This window comes from Perca fluviatilis, chromosome 12, assembly GCF_010015445.1.
Source record: "Perca fluviatilis chromosome 12, GENO_Pfluv_1.0, whole genome shotgun sequence".
NCBI classification, from domain to species: domain Eukaryota; kingdom Metazoa; phylum Chordata; class Actinopteri; order Perciformes; family Percidae; genus Perca; species Perca fluviatilis.
In genome coordinates, this window is record NC_053123.1 from 17,480,902 (window position 1) to 17,501,172 (window position 20,271).

Genomic DNA, 20,271 nt, shown 5'->3' on the forward strand with positions numbered 1-20,271 from the left:
GAGTTACAGCAAGTTACCACACACACTTGGCAATGGGACATTACCTTGGCCTCCCATGGACAAGTTGATACAGTGATAAGACAGAAGGACAAAGCTTTCTTTACCCAATTATAAAAGTGCTGCTGTTTACGAGGCTACAATTTTCTTCTTATTGACACATAATGCGCTGCAATATTACACATTTCTGTAAAATTGATAATTTATTGCAAGCTATTGACTGCTGTGACTGATTTGTCCTTGTACTTTCTGATTTTCATAGAAATATCATCAGTGCATGGCTGGCCTGCTTGCCCCACCCTATGGTGTGATGGACAGTGGATGTAGTGGTGACAGTAAGTAGCCCTTAATTACTGTTTACATTTCTGAGTGGTTTAGGCTCAGCAATCACACATTTTATTCCTAAATTTGTCACAGTTTTTTTGTTGTTGTCATATTCACCTTCACACAGTACAGATTGTAAGAGATTTGAAAGCTTTATTTGAACTTTGAATTAAATTGAATTGTAACAGGATCTTCAAGACAACATTTGACTGTAAAATATAACAGTGCAGGAGCTCCTAAATGTTCAAAGGTTGCAGTTGGTGCACACAGAAGGACGTTCTGTGACAGTGTTACATAATACATAGTACAGTGGTGCATTTGGTTTACTTTCAGCTACTTTCATATCAGTTACTCGAGATTTAAAGGTACAGATAAGAAAAAAAAGAGTATGCAGATTGTATGCAGATTGTCTTTGATGTATTTATCAAGATGTAGAACACTGTTCACAGTAAAATGGCATAATTTTACTTTGTAAATATTCCCTAAAGTAACTTTGATTTTGTTTGTATAATAATATTTTACAATCTTTAGGTAGTGTAATATAACATAGCTAATCTTATTTGTACAATATGTAATACTTTTGTCCTAATTCCATTACTGTCCAACTGTCCATCTTCTTGCATTGTGATAAAGGCTGATACTTTTATTTATGCTTTTCTGTTGCAAGTTAACTCAATATTGACTTTGCTTAAACAGACCACTTACCTTCTTCTAAGTCATGTACCATAAAAATGATGAACAGCAGTGAGAAAATCCAGAGAGTCTGTCAGCTCACTGGCAGTGGGTTCACTACTATGTTTTAATGTATCTTTTAAGAGTTCATAAATGAACGACACATTTTAAAGAAACTGTTTCTCTGGTTTATGTTCCAATCAAAGAGGATTTGATTGACTACTGTAGCCTTTTGGGCTGCTTTTAAAAGTTGATGTGTCTGTTGTAGTATTCATCGCTGTAACATACTGTGGAGCAGCACTGTAAAAGCAAGGCTCTGAGTATTTATTTTGCAGTATACAGTGGAGTACTTAGGGGATTTACAGTATGTACTCTATGCATGAATAAACCAAGACAGAAATCACGCAAGCATCAAGCAGCTGGAGGCTGATGCACTCTTCTGTAGAATACATCTACAGCAGCTTAGTGGTTCTGTAACTGTACTGGCAAAGTCGAATGAATTAAACATATTTTAAATAGTTTTCTTTGTTAAAACAACGCTGTGCTTTTACAGCACTTTGGTGCAAACAGGTAGAGCTTTTAAAGTCAGCATTGTTTCATTCAGTCATGCATTCAGTACCACTCTAACTGAGCACCTTTTAAAGCACAACTTATTCCACTATTGTTCAATAAAACGAAGCACTTTGCTCTCGACATACTCCATCTAGATCTGATCTTTGACCAACAAATTCAATTTTAGATTTTTATAACTTACGTCTTATCTTGAATTCATCTCTTACGTACATACTGTTTTTCTTTTAATGTGATTGAATTGATGTGACATTAAAATAAATGGTGTGATGTCACATGGACCAGCGTGGCAGCATCATAAATAAAATGATGGAAAGCTGTGTTAACGTCAAAAAAAAAGCCAACAAGTACAGATTCCATACAAAAACAATGTGATAACCTACAGAGAATTATCAGCGCTGAACAGACACAAATAGCTACAAGTTGGTGAATATAGTGGAGCATTTAGCAGCTAAAGTGACAGATATTTCCCTCAGGAGTCGGTGGAGACCAAAAATGAAGCAAAAAAAGAGGGTGAATACGGGGCGGTCTCTAGTTCACCCAGTAAGAGCGTTCACCCCATGTTGGCTGAGACCTACAGCGGCGCAGGGTTCGAACCAGACCTGCTGCCCTTTGCTACGTGTCATCCCCCATCTCTCTCCCACTTTCTGGTCTATCCACTGTCAATAAAGGGAAAAGCCCCAAAAAATAATCTTAAAAAAAAAAAAAAGGGTGAATATTAGACATTCATCAGGTGGACAAAAACATGACTCCAAACAGAAGATATTGTTGCTCTGTAACTGCTGGATGTGTAAATAAGCAACACAAGTGATCAAAAATGTGTTATTGCAGGTTTAACGTCGTCATAAGTAAATGACAAAATGCAATGTTTGCTTTCTCTATAACTGTGAAATGATGAGTAATTTGTTTAAATTTAGGCAACTAAAACTATTATTTAAGGTTTGGGAAAGACTGTACTTGTTACTGTGGTTTGTACATCCAGTTTTATTGGTTTCTGATATAAGCAAACCTTTACCAGCAACAGTTACTATTGCTGACTGTGTTGGTCCTTGTGTTACATTTGTAACACGGATTGTATTTTTCCCTGGGCAGTGTTTGCCCAGTGGTTAGTTGGTCTACATGCTAACAAATATTATGCAACATGAAGGTAACAATAGAAACAACTTTTACATACATTTACAAGAATGATCAGGAATTTAAAGTAGCCAGGAATTACACAAAGCATTGTGAACAAAGTTGCTCAAGTTTTATTCCTGGATGTAGAGCCAGAAGCATATATGTACAAGCTTAAAGCTCCTAACACTGAGAAATAACTATACCTTACAAACTATCTGCAGGACTGTCACATTTCCTCATTTACATCCCTTCGCTGACCATACAGTAACAATTAGAGTAATAAAGTCTAATGGCATGTTTATTTAAGAAGAAATGATAATAAAAAAAATATTCGGTATAGATTTGTTAAAAAATGTCAGAACATTTATTGAAGGGCGCCCGGGTAGCTCAGTTGGTAGAGCGTGCGCCCATATATAGAGGTTTACTCCTTGACGCAGCAGCCGCGGGTTCACACCAGAAACAATTAATCTGAAGTTTCAAACAGTGGATCTACAGAAGAATCTGATTACTTTGCATAAAAATATAAGAGGAAAATGAGGACCCTCTAGTTTTCAGCCACAACAACTTAATATGCAAAAATCACATTAAGCATAAAGATTGTAAAGTATTTTATACTTTTTTTATAAGTTTGTTTGTGGTATTTTGCATTTATTTCATTGTTCTAAAGTCATACTAAGTATAACTATATGTTTATATATACAGTGCTTTGTTGTTCTATGTTTACTTAGCCTACTTTTAAATCCCTTTTCAAGGATTAAGTGGGTTTACACTTTTTTACAACACGTGGACCTGCAGAGTCTCTGTACTGTACATTTCCTCTATGGTTGGAGAATAGGACTTTCTTCTCAGTGATCTTTGTTTGTCACACATCTTAATTCACTTCATTAATATAGTCTCTGTTTTCTCCCACAAGGAATGCCGGACAAAGAGAACATAAGCAACAACTCATTTGTTTCAGTCTCCAAACATCAGAATAAGGTAGTTTAACTGACACACATGAAATATTTGTATGACTTATTGTTACGTGATAGAGAGAAACAGAAAGTGAGATGATACTGGTTATTTGGCCTTGTTCCTGTCAAGGGTAGTGTCATTGTCAAGTGGACAGTTTGACATTTAAACCTATAGGCTATAATAACTCATTTTGTGCTTTTATTTTGCTTGATGTAATGGCATCCTTTACCGTTACTCGCCTCTCTAACAGAGGATGGAAAAGAGCGTGGAATGTGAAGTTTGTTTAAAATTGGTCTAAATATAAACAATAAGATTGGAGTTTTTGTCTCTATCCATAACAGTTCCTGTCCCACCTTTCTCCTGTTGTCGTTTCCTGACCACTCGCTTGATAACGTTGCACTACAGCTGATTTATGGTGCCCTGTGCTTTGTTCCTACATAGAGTTTAGTCACAACATGGCCACAAGATTATTTAAAAATAGCTTGTTTTATTTTTATATAACACACAAACAGCTCTAATTTACTTATACTATAAATTATAAGTATGAAAGCCCAGCTTCTTTGGGTACTGAGTGGAGTAATTTTCTTGTAAATAAATCATGAACTTTAAAGCCTCCACATAAATGCACGAGTTACGCTGCTCTCCGAAGCATGCAGAGTGCACTTTAAATGTCACAGCCCTGCAGCCCACCCCATGGCCCTAGTGGGAAAAGAACTAAACAAAAATACATTTCCATACAGTAATTGACAATATCTGTGTCCAAATTAAGCAATTGAATGAATCAGTCAAGAGTCTGGTAACAGACTATTATTATTACAGAGAAGCAATATAGAAAGCCATACGTTCAATTAAAGTTGACAGCTAAAGTCAGTGAGGAAGACATCCTGTGAGAGGAAAAACACTTGACTTGTCTGGCATGTTGTTGTTTTCCTGATGTCTTTTATTAGCAATTACTGGACTGTTGTTTCCCACAACAGCTTTAAATCTCATCCGATTCCTGTGATGTTGAGCCTTAGTTTGATTGTCATCCATGGTTTGTTTTATTTCAATTGCTCTTATATTTTGTTTCATTTTATTTTGCAGAAGTCAGTCATTGAAAGTCCAGCAAAATCTCATCTTAAATGCATTTCTCAGGTATTAAACACAATCAACCTACTGAGTGTAGGTTTCATTACCTGTTTATGTGGTTGGTACTCAGTGGGACTCTACTGTGCTGAGATTTAACTTGAGTTCTGTGCAGGTCCCGTCTGAGAAGATCCTGCGGGCGGGGAAGATTCTCCGTAACGCCATCCTCTCCAGGGCGCCTCACATGATCAGAGACAGGAAGTACCATTTGAAGACGTACAGGTTAGTTGGCATCTTAATTCTTCATTATTTGTGGGAGATTGCAACATTCAATTCAATTAGATTAAAAATACTGTATTAGTCCCTCAAGGGGCAATGTGAGGCAAGCAACAATACAAACAATTCATTCACGCACATGAAAACAATCTGAAAATACATATATGAGAGTGTAAAGTTTAAAGAAAGGTAGAAAAAAATGAAAACCACCAATAAAATGTAACACCTTATTTATCTTATTTAACCTCCTGACTGTTTAGCAGTTTAGTAAAACAACAGAAACAAAAAACAAAGAACAGGGAGATTCAATTAAACTCAAGACCAAACATATTATATAATATATAACTGCTGCTCAGCCTTGTATAAGATCTTATCTAGTCTTTTCCTGTCTTTCTCAGGCAGTGTTGCGTGGGGACAGAGTTGGTTGACTGGCAAATGCAGCAGAGCTCATGCATCCACTCTCGTATTCAGGCTGTGGGCATGTGGCAGGTGCTGCTAGAAGAAGGTGTTCTCAACCATGGTGAGACTCTGTGTGATGTCTGTGTCTGCACCACATGTACATGCAAAGCAGTGATTTCTAAATACATTTAAACTCTGCTGTCCTTATTGTTGTGACACAGTGGACCAGGAGCTGAGCTTCCAGGACAAGTACCTTTTCTACCGTTTCCTGGATGACGAGCAGGAGGATGCTAGTTTACCCGGCGAGGAGGAGAGGAAGGAAAGCCAAGAGGAGCTGCAGGACACCCTGCTTCTCCTCTCACAGATTGGACCTGACGCCCACATGAGGATGATTCTGAGGAAACAGTATGGCTATACAGCAATGGTCTCTTAAGCAAAATTAAATAAAGTGAATCAGTGCAGTGGTGGTGTTATGATTTTCTTTACATATTTCCTGTTTTTCAGTCCCTCTGAAAGAACAGCAGATGATTTGGAGATCATTTATGAAGAGCTGCTCCATATAAAGGCCTTATCTCACCTATCCACCACTGTGAGTTTTCTGTTTTATGAGGTCATATGAACCCCTGTTGTCACTGTGCAGACATTAATCTTAATTCTGTTTCCGGTGGCAGAAAAAACATACTCAGCTCTTCAGACACTTGTAACATTTAAGAGCAGATTGAAGGAAAAAATGCAAGCATGCAAAGTGCACACACCTACTGTACCCGTGTAGCCATCTCATTACTGATCATCACATATTTATAAACAGTTTAATACATGTTCAGCAACTAAACTCATTGATTTGCATTGCTGCTAGGATTCACAAAAAATTGAAAAACAAGTTATGTGAAAATTGCTGAAAACTGCATGGCTTTTTATGGATTTTGACTGCATTCAATTTTAGGAAAATCTGTTTTACACTGGCAGTATTGACTAGTGGGAGAGTAAAACTTTGCATGGCTGTACTCTTTCTGGTTGCTCCCTGTTGCACTAAAGAGAATTTGTGTTCATATTGATCTGCTTGAGTTATACATCTTTCTCCTCTGCAGGTAAAGAGAGAACTGGCAGGAGTGCTGATCTTTGAGTCTCATGCAAAGGCAGGAACAGTGTGTAAGTAATGTGATAAAATAAGTGACCTTTTCAAACAGCCGATGCCAAACAATTTAATTAATAATTGCATTAAAGAGTCAGAATGAATCCAACAAATCCCAATTTAGGGTATATCAGACTAAAATCTTCTTTTCTCTCTCAGTGTTCAGTCAGGGGGAGGAGGGCACATCATGGTACATTATTTTGAAGGGCTCAGTCAACGTTGTCATCTATGGAAAAGTAGGAATTTGAGTTTACACTATTTCTAAAAACAATAAAATGATCATGTTACTCTGACCAGAGCATTGATTAATTGGTCAGTAACTGATCAGTACGCTGTGTCTCGCAGGGTGTTGTTTGCACTCTTCATGAGGGAGACGACTTTGGAAAGCTTGCTCTAGTCAACGATGCCCCCCGAGCTGCCTCCATTGTTCTGCGAGAGGACAACTGTCACTTCCTGAGAGTCGACAAGGAGGACTTCAACAGGATTTTGAGGGTGAGTTTCTGTACATCTTTTGATGCTTTTACAGTAACATTTTAAAAGGTCTATTGCCCTCTGTTGGCAAAACATCAGCAATGCAGCTATAAAAGATATTTAATACTCACATTTAATACACCCATTAGCTTAGTCATCTAAATATGAAATATGTTGGTAATGACTTGTGTTACTATCTTTCAAGCTAGAGATAAAATGCAGATTTGGGGTTAATTAACTGTGGATGAAAACTTGTGTGGAAAACTGGAAATACAGCCGCAGAGATTTGACACAGTATGAACTGGGAGACATTAGGAATCTAGTAACAATGAACTTAAAAAGATTCATTCTTAATGGCTTGAATATGTAACATAAATATGTTAACTAATATCCATAGACTGTATAATATTAACAGTCTATGCTAATAACCCCTTAACATACAACATTTGTTTCTCCTTAAATAGCTTCAAGGTTGTTAAAATAATCTTATTTCACTCTGTCTGACCCCATCACATTCCTATTCTCTACTGGCTCTTCATTGAAGCTGTATGATGTTTACACTGACTGAAATATTTAAACCCAAGACTCCTAATCTTTATGGTTGCACCATTTCACCATACACTCACCTAAAGGATTATTAGGAACACCATACTAATACCTTGTCTGACCCTATCCTATTAATATGGGCCAATATTTCTAAAGAATGCTTCCAGCACCTTGTTGAATCAATGACACAAAGAATTAAGGCAGTTCTGAAGGCGAAAGGGATCCTCCACACCATTACACCCCCACCACCACCAGCCTGCCCAGTAGTAACAAGGCATGACGGATCCATGTTCTCATTCTGTTTATGCAAAATTCTGACTCTACCATCTGAATGTCTCAACAGAAATCGAGAATCATCAGACCAGGCAACATTTTTACAGTCTTCAACTGTCCAATTTTGGTGCGCTCGTGCAAATTGTAGCCTCATTTTCCTATGTTTAGTGGAGATGAGTGGTACCCGGTGGGGTCTTCTGCTGGTGTAGCCCATCCGCCTCAAGGTTGTTCGTGTTGTGGCTTCACAAATGCTTTGCTGCATACCTCAGTTGTAACAAGTGGTTATTTCAGTCCAAGTTGATCTTCTATCAGCTGGAATCAGTCGGCCCATTCTCCTCTGATCTCTAGCATCATCAAGATATTTTCTGCACAGAAGACTGACCCCTCCAGCAGGCTGCTGCTTGTTGAGGGAGTTAACCAACTGCTACCTCATGATTGGTGTAATACTGGAGGTTTGCCACAATAACACTGATTAATAATCCAGTGTCTTGGAAAAATTCTAAGAATCTATTGTGTTTTTTCAATCTATATTTTAAATTAATTCACTTGGGAAGTACCAACACTACACTAGACACTAGATTGTGTTACAACTCACAAAATATTATTTGGCGTCATTGCATTGTCAGGAACTTTGTTGAAGCCTCCTGCTTGCTGCGGTGTTGTGTGTGCTGACTGTACACTGGATAAGCCAACTAATCCACTCTGCTCAGTGACCAGAGCCCAGTGTCATGCCACTCTCTCTGCAGTAGGGAAAATTAATCAAACCTCTCGGCATTTTTGAGATGATTGTATGATGATGTAAACATTGTGTTCAGTTTATGACATGCTATTCTCAGGTAGTTATGGAAGAGACAGCTCATATTCACTAAAACAAAATAAGGCTCAGATAGAACTACACACAACCTTCCAGCTCACACAGCTTCTTGCTCATAATGTACAGTTTAAAATGCATAACTTATATGCACTGTGTGTGTGTATTTGTGTGAAGGACGTGGAGGCCAACACGGTGCGTCTGAAGGAGCACGGTCAAGATGTTCTGGTGTTAGAGAAGAGTCTCGGCAGCAGTCGAACCTCCAGCCATGGAGCCTCGTCCTCCCATTACAAGTAAATGCACCAGTGTGTGTGTGTGTGTGTGTGTGTGTGTGTGTGTGTGTGGTGTGTGTGTGTGTTGTAGATCTTAGAAATCAGATATACAGAAATACTGATTTCTAACTGTCTGACAGGTGTTTGTTAAAATGACAACACTTTTAGTTCCCCTATTTACTATTTATAAGCAATATATAAACATTGAATACATGTAAAATATCGCACTACAAAACCCATAAGTGGAGGCTGTTGTATAAAAAGACAATGAATGACCATATGGGAAAACACTGTTACAATAATATAAATGCCCTTTTACATGCATCTAAAAACATTAGAGTGTGTTATAAACCCTTTATTACATCTTTATATATTGCTTATAAATGCTTAATAAGGGGACTTCAAGCATAGTTAAGATTATAACCTTAAATGCATTTCTAATCAACAGTTGAACATCTATACAGTCAGAGAGCAAAATATAAAAAAGTATAGTTGACTGTGTTACAATACTTTACACTTCAAGAGTTAAGTCACTGGTGAAATTTATCTTTGAAAAATGGATGATGACTTTGGTCACTCCCAAATGGTGACTCCCTTTTTTGTGATATTTTGAGATATCTTTGCAGTCTGATATCATGTAAAAAATATTATATGACTTGACTTGTTTTGAAGTGTGTTGCCATTTTATATATTTTTCTTTTTGTCAACAAATCTCACTTAAATACTAAAATCCACAATGTGTTACAGTATCTCTCAAAACCTTTTGTCTGTCAGTGGCTTTTAGCGAAGAGCTAAAAGCTAAAAGCTGTGGATTAATACACATTTGGTGTGGTGGTGATATTTTAAGGCAGCACTAATGTATTTGGGATTGACTCAGAATTAGATTTAGATTAGATTTAGATTCATTGCCCCAGAAGGATATTTGTTTTCACAGCCAGTACACAACACATAGCAATATAGATATATACACATATAGCCACATAAAGACAATACACAAAATCTCCATACATGCATTAATCATGCCAGCTCACAGCAGTGTCAACGAGGCAGATTGTTCAGGGCTGCTCTTGCAGAGGTTACAAAACTCCTGCATTAACTACAGTGCCCATGTTCATCATAATGAAGGAATATGTCATGCAGGGAAACTATTTTATATGTGTTTAACAGTTTCTGCAGTGGAGATATGAGATATATCAATCCTCGGCCACACAAGATTACTTTGTTACTTTATTGTTGGTTTCATGAGGTTTGTTGACAATAAGAAAAATATAGAATATCACCAGCCTTATAATTGAAAGGAACTCCATCAGTCAGTATGACCAACAGATGAAAATGCTTCCCAGCCGTGCCAGCAGCATAAGCACAGAGCAATTCTGTGCACTGCAGCCAATGAGTGTTATCTTAATAGAGGCATCTGTCACTGCACCACAGTTGCTGTAATACAGAAAGACACATTAATGGTAATGATGGCACGAGCTCCTACGGGAAAAGGAAGGCCTGGCAAGTCACAATTACTTGTTCGGGGTCGCCCTCTAATCAACTTGGCTCCTCACACATGAGAGTGTCAAGACTGTGGGGAAGACACAACATGTGCAGCTCCCTCTTGTGATGCTGTTATCAAGTAATGAAAACAACCGAGACTGGATCGTGTTGATTCTCCTTCACAGAGAAGATGCCCCTACATTTTTATTTTGGCTTCTCTGACAGCTCTAAGCCCAGACTCCCCTTAATCTTCAACCTGGCCGATAACCCAGTGATTGTAAATAGGATTGTTATCAAATAAAGCAATCACAGAAACATGTTCAAGTAAGACGAATCAGTCAAGGACCATGCAGGTGTCACAGAGCATTAAGAGCCAGTGTTTCTTGATTAGTGAAGGGTGTGTTTTATCCTGTGTTTCTTCAGATACAAGGTAATGTCAGGGACTCCGGAGAAGATTTTGGAGCACCTCCTTGAAATGATGCGATTGGATTCTCAATTCACAGAGTCAGGTACTGCTCAGCATGCAACATTCAGCATGTCAGATTAGTACATTAGTATCTAATACAATCTATCAGCATGATGATGATTTACTGTGAAGGGTTTTCTTCAGTGCAGTATATTTATTCTCTGTGGCTCAGAGTTTCTCTCCTCTGTCCTCAGCCTGCTGCTCTGCACTGACCTGTTTCTTCTCATCTATGATTAGCCACACATCACAGAGCTGATCTAATTACTCTCGCTTGTGTGGATACATATGGTTTTCCTTTGTCTGCAGAGGTGACAGAGACAGCGCCATGTAGGATCAAGGCCTGATGGCTCTGGGCGCTCTTTGATCTGCTCTTACACAGGTGTTTGACATAACCTTCTCTCTCTTTTTTTGTGACAGACTCAGCCTTAGATGACTATGTGCTCATGCATTGTGTCTTCATCCCAAACAGTCAACTATGTCCGGTGTTGATGGCGCAATATCCTTTCAGCACTATGCTACTTAATGTGGTTAAATGTGAAACCCTTCCTACTCTGCTCTTCTGACATTGTTTTGATCTTTAACTGCTGTGCACCTACCATGCCCAGGCCTCGCAGGGCTCTGAACAGGAGAAGCTGGACTATACACTTAACAACAAGCGCAGGGTGATCCGCCTGGTGATGCAGTGGGCTGCTGTACATGGAGATCACCTGCAGGAGGAGGATGTCTCTGTGGCTTTCCTAGAGGTCAGCATATAGATATGAGTAACATTAAGACCACTGTTATAACCAGGGGTCAACTGTGTTTCAAATGATTGATTTTTTTGTATATTGGTGAAACCAATAACACTGACTCCAAGCTCTTTAGCTACATCTCATTGTTGCTGTCTTTATCTTGAGTTTACTACTTTGAACTTACAACCGCAAACTAACACCTGCGTCAGAGGTGTCCGGTTATAAATAGACATCTGCTAACCACTCAGACTAGAGAATTTTTCGGTGATAAAACAGATTTATGTCAAGATTGGTTTGGGGATTCAGAATATGTTAAATGTTAACAACATGATATAATGCATGCACAGTAACTGTTAATCTAGTTTATACTTATCGGCTGCCCTATGCAATAAGGATATTGACTGCATTTTACATGTTTGTTCTTCGATTTGTGTCTATGATATGACTCTGGACGCTATACCGAATGAAGTTACCTTTTGTTTATTAAATACTTCTTTTAATTTAGAGCTTGTTGTGTTTTGCAGGAGTTTCTCATGGCGGTATCTAATGATGCCAAAGCCATTCCAGCCCTCAGGGATCAACTAAAAGAACTGGAGAGAAGTGTAAAGCGAAAGTAAGTGAATGAATAAATCTTAATCATAAATCTTTTTTAATTTTGTACTGTGATCCTCCTGTTTGCGCACATAATTATAAGCAAATAGGCAGGTTTTCTGGGTTATATAAAACAACACAAATACAACATCCCTAACTTTAGCTTAATTGCATCTCATTTTTTCATACTTTAGTACTGAAGATGTCAGAGTCTCACAGAAAAAGGTAAGATACCGATTTTTTTTCTTTCAAACTAAAGCTTATGTGTAGTTTTCATTGTATTGTGCGAAAATGTCACGATGCCTTAATCTGTTAAACTTTGTCACAGCACAAAGTCCTACTGCGGCAGTTCAGTATGGGGGATGAGAAGCTTCAGAAACGTCAGCCCATCAAGAGTAATGACGAAAGTGAGTAATGGACATGCCTCCACATGTTTGGGTGTATGATAAAAAAATTTGTCTGAGACTCTGGATCGTAAACAGTAAATTGTTGCCGTCACTGTTATATTATATCCGCTATTTGAAACTTTTATTTAGCAATGTCTTTACGTCATCAGGTCTTCATTAGACAAACACTCACGCCTGTTTCTTTTAAGTTTGGTTCCTTCCTGCCCTTTACCTAATACTGATTACCCTGTAAAACTATACACCCACTTCTGTAAACAAAAAGGATTTACTTGTTTAATGTGGAAATTATTTCTGAGTAAGAGGAAATGCTTCATTGGTGTGTTTTTTTGTTTTTGTTTTTTTGTGCATCTTTTGCCTACACAATCACACACACATTTTGCAAATGCTTAATCAAAGTCAGTTCTCATTGAACTTTGCTGGACAGAGGAAGCTTTAACCTAGTGAATCCTAACCTTTTTGGCTTATGACCTCTTAAAAAAAAAGCAATGTGTGTGGAAAATCTAACCAGGGTTTCAAAAGAAAAGCAAAACTAGAGAAACATTTATAAACATGTGTTTTTTCCCCTTGTGAATCAATCCACAACCCCTCAGATGTACCCAGTGACCCCTCAGATTTGCATTAATCCAACTGCCTCCAACTTTCCAGTACAGCTTCACCACTCCTTCTTTCCGTCTTGCTGACAGTCCCATATTTGCTCTGATTCATGCCTCCAGTTCTGCTCAAAGTCTACTGCTGTGACCACACCTACACAACAATCCGTGTCCCTGTGGCCGCCTCAGTCAGGGAGGTCATCGGTGCTGTGGCCGACAAGCTAGGGTCGGCGGAGGACCTGCTCCTGGTCAACCTCAGTTCGACAGGAGGTGAGAGCGGCGGCAGCTACATGTTAATCAAATGATTGGAGACGGCACCAGCAGGGAGAGCCCAAGCAGGGAGATATACTAATAAATTCCCGACTGATTTAGTGACAAATTAGCTCCCTTTTGCGGACTGTAAATGGGTGCTACAGTAGGTGCTAAAGAATGGCCTTTAAAGCAGCTTGGGAAAAACCTGAGCTCAGTTTTTTTCATGACATTCAGCATGATGCTGTTGGTGTTAGTGGCTGCTCCTTACTGTAGTGATGTTCCACTGTCTCTGCCAGAAAGCTCTAATGCAGCTCTTACTCGTCCACACTTGGCCTTGCACTTTCCTTATCGGAGGCAAGTAAACAGATACAGAGCTGTAGCTGCTCTCTTGCTTGGAGTTTATTATCATATAGCTCATATACTGTATCTCTAACCAGTGAACTTTAGCTTTGCAAGGAAAAATCAAGGCTACAATGTAGCATGAGAGAGCTCTTGAAGGACAGATAGTAAAGTATTATAACATAATGGTATACGTTGTTGTCCAATACCATTACCATCTCTCAGTGTGAAAGTTTGAGACTTCACAACTACCTCAACCACATTGTTCAATAATTTTAGAAATTGAAAAAAGACAGTTGCAGACAAGGAATGTCAATGTATTTTGACCTGAAGATGAAGCTATATAGAAAGTTCATGGATCACCAACATTAGTACAATTCATCGTGATGGGAACATGAATGTATGTACCAAATTTTATGGTAATCCATCCAATCCATGGAGTTGTCAAGACATTTCACTATTTTCACTAAATTATTTATCCATCTAATAGTTATTGAGATATTTCAATCTGCATCATAGTGTTGGACAGACCATAAGTCCACCATGTTAGAGTTGTAGATCCTCTCGTTGTTTTATAGATAATAATAATAATAATAATAATAATAATAATAATAATAATAATAATAATAATAATAATAATAATAATATAAATGTTTTTTTAACCCTCTGTGTCATGTTTTTTTTGTTCTACAGAGAAAGTCATCTTCAAGCCCAATGATGTTTCAGTGTTCTCCACTCTCAGCATAAATGGACGGCTGTTTGCCTGCCGGAGGGATCAGTTGGATTCTTTGGTGGGTTAATCTCTAATTACACAGCACATTGTCATCATATAAAAGAGGGCTCACTGAAACCCTATGCATAGCTGTACAACTCTGAAATCCTTTGCTTTTTAGCTTTTTTCATATTATATACTGTAAATGTCCATGCTTTTAGCTTTTAAGCAACCTAGTGAATGTGCAGATTTGTTATAAAGATGTGAATGTTTTCATTGTAAAGTCAAACTGTAGAATTTACTTTTATATGCAGCTTAGCTGCCTTCTTCTCATTTCATTTTTAACATGTTAATGTATTTTGGCTTATGTCACAAGAAGATGGTCTTTGCATTGTTGTTTTTAATATTGTAAAACAAGAATTCCTGAAACAGTAGATTACATGATTATCAAATATGAAAAGGCTGTTATTTCTTGTTTACTAGACCCCTCTACCTGAGCAGGAGGGTTCCTCTACAGGGCTGTTGGCCGGTTTTGAGTTAATGAGTTCTAAGGATGTGGCTTACCACATGACTTCCTATGACTGGGAGCTCTTTCACTGTGTACATGAGGTATGACTGTGAGACCAGACTTGGTGGCATAACTTCAAGTTAATTTGGTTTACTTTCAGTTGATCCACTATTTTGTTCACAAAAGTGTTTTTCTTTGGTGTCCAACAGCTTGAACTCATCTACCACACATTTGGGAGGCAAAACGTAAAGAAAACCACGGTGAACCTGGACCTGTTCCTGAGGAGGTTTAATGAAATTCAGTTTTGGGTGATCACAGAGATGTGTCTATGTTCTCAGCTTAGCAAGAGAGTGCAGCTTCTAAAGAAGTTCATCAAGATTGCGGCCCAGTAAGTGGACTTTGTTTTACTGTCTATTCTGCTTTTACTTTGATTTAGCTTACAGTTTTGTTCATTCACTACTCTACTTTTTCATGTTTTCTGTCAAAGCTGCAAAGAGTACAGGAATCTGAACGCCTTCTTTGCTATCATTATGGGACTGAGTAACCCAGCAGTGTGCAGATTGAGGCAGACCTGGGAGGTGGGTACCTGCCTGTGTCAAAATGATTCTTATCCCAACTGCAAGTTAACCTTTAGTTGCATCTGTTTTCACAGAAACTTCCCAACAAATTCAAGAAGTTTTATTCAGAATTTGAAAACTTCATGGTAAGTTGAAATGACTCATTTTGTACTTCAAAGGGTCTCCATCTTTGAGTTGTCATGTTTTCTGTCCAAAATCAGCATATCTTCCACTGTCAGCTGGTCAAGTGTGGGTTTAGCAGCATCATCCTCGGATGGCACTGTGAAGGATCTGTTTAACACGGCGACGGCAGATCTCAGAACAGTGTGATTGTTTCCACAGGACCCGTCCAGGAACCACCGGGCGTACCGACTGACAGTTGCCAAGCTGGAGCCTCCCATCATTCCCTTCATGCCGCTGCTGATCAAAGGTCAGAATTTAGTTTGATGACCGTTTATTTTGAATTCAACATCATTTTAACCTTTATGACACAATTGTTCTGTTATTGAATTGTTTCTTCAACAGCTTTAACCATCTAAACAATTGGTCTTTTCCAGACATGACATTCACTCATGAGGGCAACAAGACGTTTATCGATTATTTGGTCAATTTTGAGAAAATGGTGAGGCTCTGAAGGTGCAGATTATTGTCTAACAGTTGGTGTAAATCTTTTTTTTTTCGCTATTCAGTTAATTGCTGATATCTGTTGCTGATCATTGCTCTTTGGTTTTCAGCGGATGATCGCTAACACGGTGAAGATAGTGAGATACTGTAGGAGCCAACCATTCAGTGAGTGTACATCCCAAAAGTTAATTTCATAGCGAGGAAAATTGGGATAAAGTATCAAAATGGTTTGAATAACAAATTTCAATTAGACTCCAGTTCTCTGTTGTGGATTTTTCAGGGAATTAATTTCATTTTAACATTATTACTTATCCATCATTCATTTAACCAGGTCCAGATTCACCTCTGGCCAGCAAGAACCCAGAAGTTCGGACTTACGTACGTCAACTCAACGTGATCGACAACCAAAGGACGCTATCTCAGCTCTCTCATGGACTTGAGCCCCGCAGGTCTTAAACCACTCAGGGACAGAAATGTTACACTCTGATGTTGCTTCACTTCATGACATGCGCTTGCATTGAGATGAATTTACTCCAACAGGCAATCACATGGAGGGCCTAATGACGTATCTGATAATGAGATATTGTTTCAGATGCATGACTTGTTAAGCCTTTTATTACAGTAATTTGTGATACTTTAACAGCAGTAATTGTTGGTGGGTGAAGTACCTCTCATATCTCTGTGCTGCACCATCATCTCCAAGTCAAACAAGAGCGACAATTTAAGGAATTAACAATTTTTGGGGGGTATCTCATTTATCAGATTAACATTTCATGTAAACACTATGTGATGCTTTAAAAATGCAAAGTCTTGATATTCCTGATATTCAGTTGTTTCGTATCTTTTGTATCAAACAATATTTATACATATTTAAGTTTGTGAAAATATGTGTTGTAAACTGTATACAAATATTTATTTTGACATCAGCATGCAAAGAGTTGTTATGATTGTTTGCCTTTGCTTCATGTGAGCATATTTCTCTTTGGAGATACAGTAAATGTCTGAAAACCTTTTGTGTGCTGAAAATATTAAATATTTTAGATGTATTTGTGCATCGTATTGTCATTATTGTTTTGTTTTGCCATTTCATTAATACATTGTTTACAATCATGCCATGTTAAAATAGTATAACTTTTGTAGTTTTTTGTTGATTTTCCATACAATAACAGTTCCTAAACATTTCAGACTGACTTGTTTATTCATGAGCCCAGTTTCATACAGGTCTGTTTAAGATATCGTCATCTGAGAGGATTGAAGAGGAGAGGAGCATAATATTTTGGGCACAAGAAGGATAGAAACCTAATCAGAAGTCAGTATTACCCATTTACTGCATTCACCTCTTAATTATAGTTATTAAAATATTAGTGGATTCTAACTCTGATCCCAAATTTAGACTCATTGATTCAGTGCATTTAATCTCAGCAATACCACAGTGTAAAAATAATCCTGCATATGTCCTGCATTCAAAATCTTAAAAGTACATTGAAGTATTAGCATGCATTCACTTAAAGAAAATACTTATATACTGCTGGGTAGCTTAATCTTTAATAATACATCATGCTTTAACAGTTGATTTATATTTTGTATTAATAAACTTAATCTGCAAAGTAACTAGTAATTTACGTTGAATGTAATGAAGTAAAAAGTATAAGATTGCTTCTAATATGTAGCAGAGTGTTAAGTAGCATAAAATGGAAATACTCAAGTAAAGTACAAGTACCCACCCAATCATTAAATGGCTTGTTGATTTTCCTGTGAGAAGATTAGTGTCCAGGATTTATGCTAAATTGATGCAAGTATCCGTAGGAGAACTCCCAATAGTAAAGAAATGGGAGCGAGAGCTGAGCCTGGAGGGGAACATAATTAATTGGGAGACAGTTTGGGACAACATTTCTCACTGTTTCAAGAACCCAAATCAACAGCATCACTTCAACATATGTCATAGGACACATTGGACTCCTAAGAAGAGATACATCTCTAAAGCCATTCCTACTCCCTACTGTACGATCTGTCAACCTGAACAATCTGCAACTTTCTTTCACATGGTCTGGGAGTGTGAACAGGTGCATGAGTTTTGGAATAAAACAACATCAATAATATCTGATGTGATAGGATGTCCAATTCCTACTGACCCGATTGTTTTGTTACTTAATGACGACTCTAAATTACACCTGCTTGGGAGACAAAAGAAAGTTGGATAGCTGGCTTAACCGCGACCAAGAAAATGATAGCTCAGCGCTGGCTCCCGCCCACTCGCTTTGTGTAAAACAGTGGTTAGCATATTTTCTGGACATAGTTATGCTTGAGCTCTCTACAGCAAGGATTAACAAAGCCAAATCATCTACTATAGACCTATGGAAAGGTGCAGCACCACAGGTATCAGTCCTAATGACTTCAGCATCACAAGAAGTAGAGGAGGGTGACTAGGCAAGGTGTGATTTCTGTTTTTGTTTTTATTTGTTTGTTTGTTTTTTCTTTCTTTTCCTCGAGATAAATGTAGTGGAGTAAAATGTGCAATATCCTCTTAAATTTAATGGAGTAAAATAATATATTCTATCTTTACTCAAGTAAAAAAACAAGTACCTCAAATGTGTACCTAAGTGCAATACTTGAGTAAATGTAATTCATTACTTTCCACCAATAATAATTCCAACCAATAAATTAATATGAATGAGCAGGAGCCAGGAAAGGGAATTAAACTCATTTATTCAAAGCATCAAACTGTTTAAAACGAGGGGAACATTAAAACTAAAACTAAAAATTGACCCAATAACATTTGACAGAAGAATAAAAGCTATAGGGTCCAGTGCTGTTCCACATTTAAGGGACCTGTAGCATTTTAGTCTGGACCTCGACTGGTCCGCAGACCACACATGGAGCACCACCGTCCCAGGATGTTGTAGGAAAACAACATTGGAGGACCTTGGAGTCTGTCCCACTTTGGTCCGGCGGGGGGAGCTGTTGTCATCAGGATCGTGAGTGTGAAAGAGTCCACTCCAGTCAGTGTTGGCTGCTGCTGGAAGAAGTTGTGCAACCAGTAAAACCACCGCGGAGTGAGTGAGTGAGTGAGTGAGTGGAGACAGAAAAAAACGTCACATGAGATTTACCGGAACACTGAACTTCTTAAACGTCTTAAACGTGTGTAAAGTGCACCGACGACGAGCTGCTCTGAAGACGAAAACTTCGCACTTAATGTCGGTATGTATGTTTACCCTGTCAGAAAGTAAAAGTAAAAGTTAGATACAGGCTATTCACACGGTAGCCTACTGACATCCATGTGATTATGAACAGTATTATGCTGATTCATAATGTACAATACACATTATATGTGTACAGGTTTGTTTTGGGGCTGTTGAGTGTGTCACATAACGCAGTGTTAATTAAGGGCTTCTGTTAAAGTGAGATGATAACATGTACAGTCATAATAATACTGATAGTAATAGTAATGCAAGTTATTTTCAACTCTCTTAATTGTTAATACAGTAAACTATGCCCTTGGCTTTTTCATGTTTGAATGTTGTGAAATGTTTGCAGTGCATCATGTCTTTATAAAGCCATGTGACATTAGTCATCCAAACTAACCATGCACTGTAAGATCATTGGTTACTATTTAAGATTGTGATATCAACATCTGGATGTGTCTGTGCTCAGATTTCACCACGCTGCTGACAGTTTTGATATTAAATAGAAGCTAGCAGGTTAACCTACTATCCGCTAGCTTTGTGTGATTTATTTTTCATTTGGTTTTGATTACAGTAACTACTTGTGGTTTGACATATGGCTATCAGGCCGTTATTGTTGCAGTGTTTACTATTAAGTGAGAACTAGCAGGAAGGAGCGCTACCATATCCCAGTAACCCAGGCTTCTTGAGTGGACGGAAAATACTGTGGGCTGGTCCACTGAGCAGATTGCTGTGAGGCTAAGTATAGCACACATACAAGTAAATCAGCAGAAAGCAATGGCCCCCCTTTGTGACAATGAAGGCATTTCCTGCTGGGCTGGATAGCAATCCCAATGAAGACCCAGGTAACAGCCTTTTAACAGCCGTAATTGCTCTGCTTGAAATGGAAAACCTATGAACAATAACAGAGCTACAATTTCCGGTAATGATGGAATTATGTCCTTTATAAGAT

General features: G+C 38.1%; 1 protein-coding gene across 3 annotated transcripts in view; it reads left to right on the top strand.

Annotated features, from left to right (window-relative positions):
- The window catches only part of rapgef4a (Rap guanine nucleotide exchange factor 4a), a 32,857-nt gene extending 15,674 nt beyond the window's left edge, over positions 1 to 17,183 (top strand). For all 3 annotated transcript variants that reach the window (XM_039818974.1, XM_039818976.1, XM_039818975.1), the window contains 27 exons: positions 260 to 332; positions 3,593 to 3,657; positions 4,717 to 4,767; positions 4,874 to 4,980; positions 5,373 to 5,494; positions 5,595 to 5,778; positions 5,878 to 5,962; positions 6,462 to 6,522; positions 6,665 to 6,741; positions 6,851 to 6,997; positions 8,784 to 8,899; positions 10,784 to 10,869; positions 11,244 to 11,322; positions 11,419 to 11,569; positions 12,082 to 12,170; positions 12,343 to 12,373; positions 12,477 to 12,555; positions 13,269 to 13,415; positions 14,430 to 14,527; positions 14,932 to 15,057; positions 15,166 to 15,344; positions 15,444 to 15,534; positions 15,609 to 15,659; positions 15,856 to 15,943; positions 16,071 to 16,135; positions 16,248 to 16,302; positions 16,469 to 17,183. In XM_039818974.1, the coding sequence (XP_039674908.1) occupies positions 260 to 332; positions 3,593 to 3,657; positions 4,717 to 4,767; positions 4,874 to 4,980; positions 5,373 to 5,494; positions 5,595 to 5,778; positions 5,878 to 5,962; positions 6,462 to 6,522; positions 6,665 to 6,741; positions 6,851 to 6,997; positions 8,784 to 8,899; positions 10,784 to 10,869; positions 11,244 to 11,322; positions 11,419 to 11,569; positions 12,082 to 12,170; positions 12,343 to 12,373; positions 12,477 to 12,555; positions 13,269 to 13,415; positions 14,430 to 14,527; positions 14,932 to 15,057; positions 15,166 to 15,344; positions 15,444 to 15,534; positions 15,609 to 15,659; positions 15,856 to 15,943; positions 16,071 to 16,135; positions 16,248 to 16,302; positions 16,469 to 16,593 (2,628 nt within the window). In that variant the 3' untranslated portion in view covers positions 16,594 to 17,183. The remainder of the gene's footprint in view (positions 1 to 259; positions 333 to 3,592; positions 3,658 to 4,716; positions 4,768 to 4,873; positions 4,981 to 5,372; positions 5,495 to 5,594; positions 5,779 to 5,877; positions 5,963 to 6,461; positions 6,523 to 6,664; positions 6,742 to 6,850; positions 6,998 to 8,783; positions 8,900 to 10,783; positions 10,870 to 11,243; positions 11,323 to 11,418; positions 11,570 to 12,081; positions 12,171 to 12,342; positions 12,374 to 12,476; positions 12,556 to 13,268; positions 13,416 to 14,429; positions 14,528 to 14,931; positions 15,058 to 15,165; positions 15,345 to 15,443; positions 15,535 to 15,608; positions 15,660 to 15,855; positions 15,944 to 16,070; positions 16,136 to 16,247; positions 16,303 to 16,468) is intronic.
- Positions 17,184 to 20,271: the final 3,088 nt, after the last annotated feature.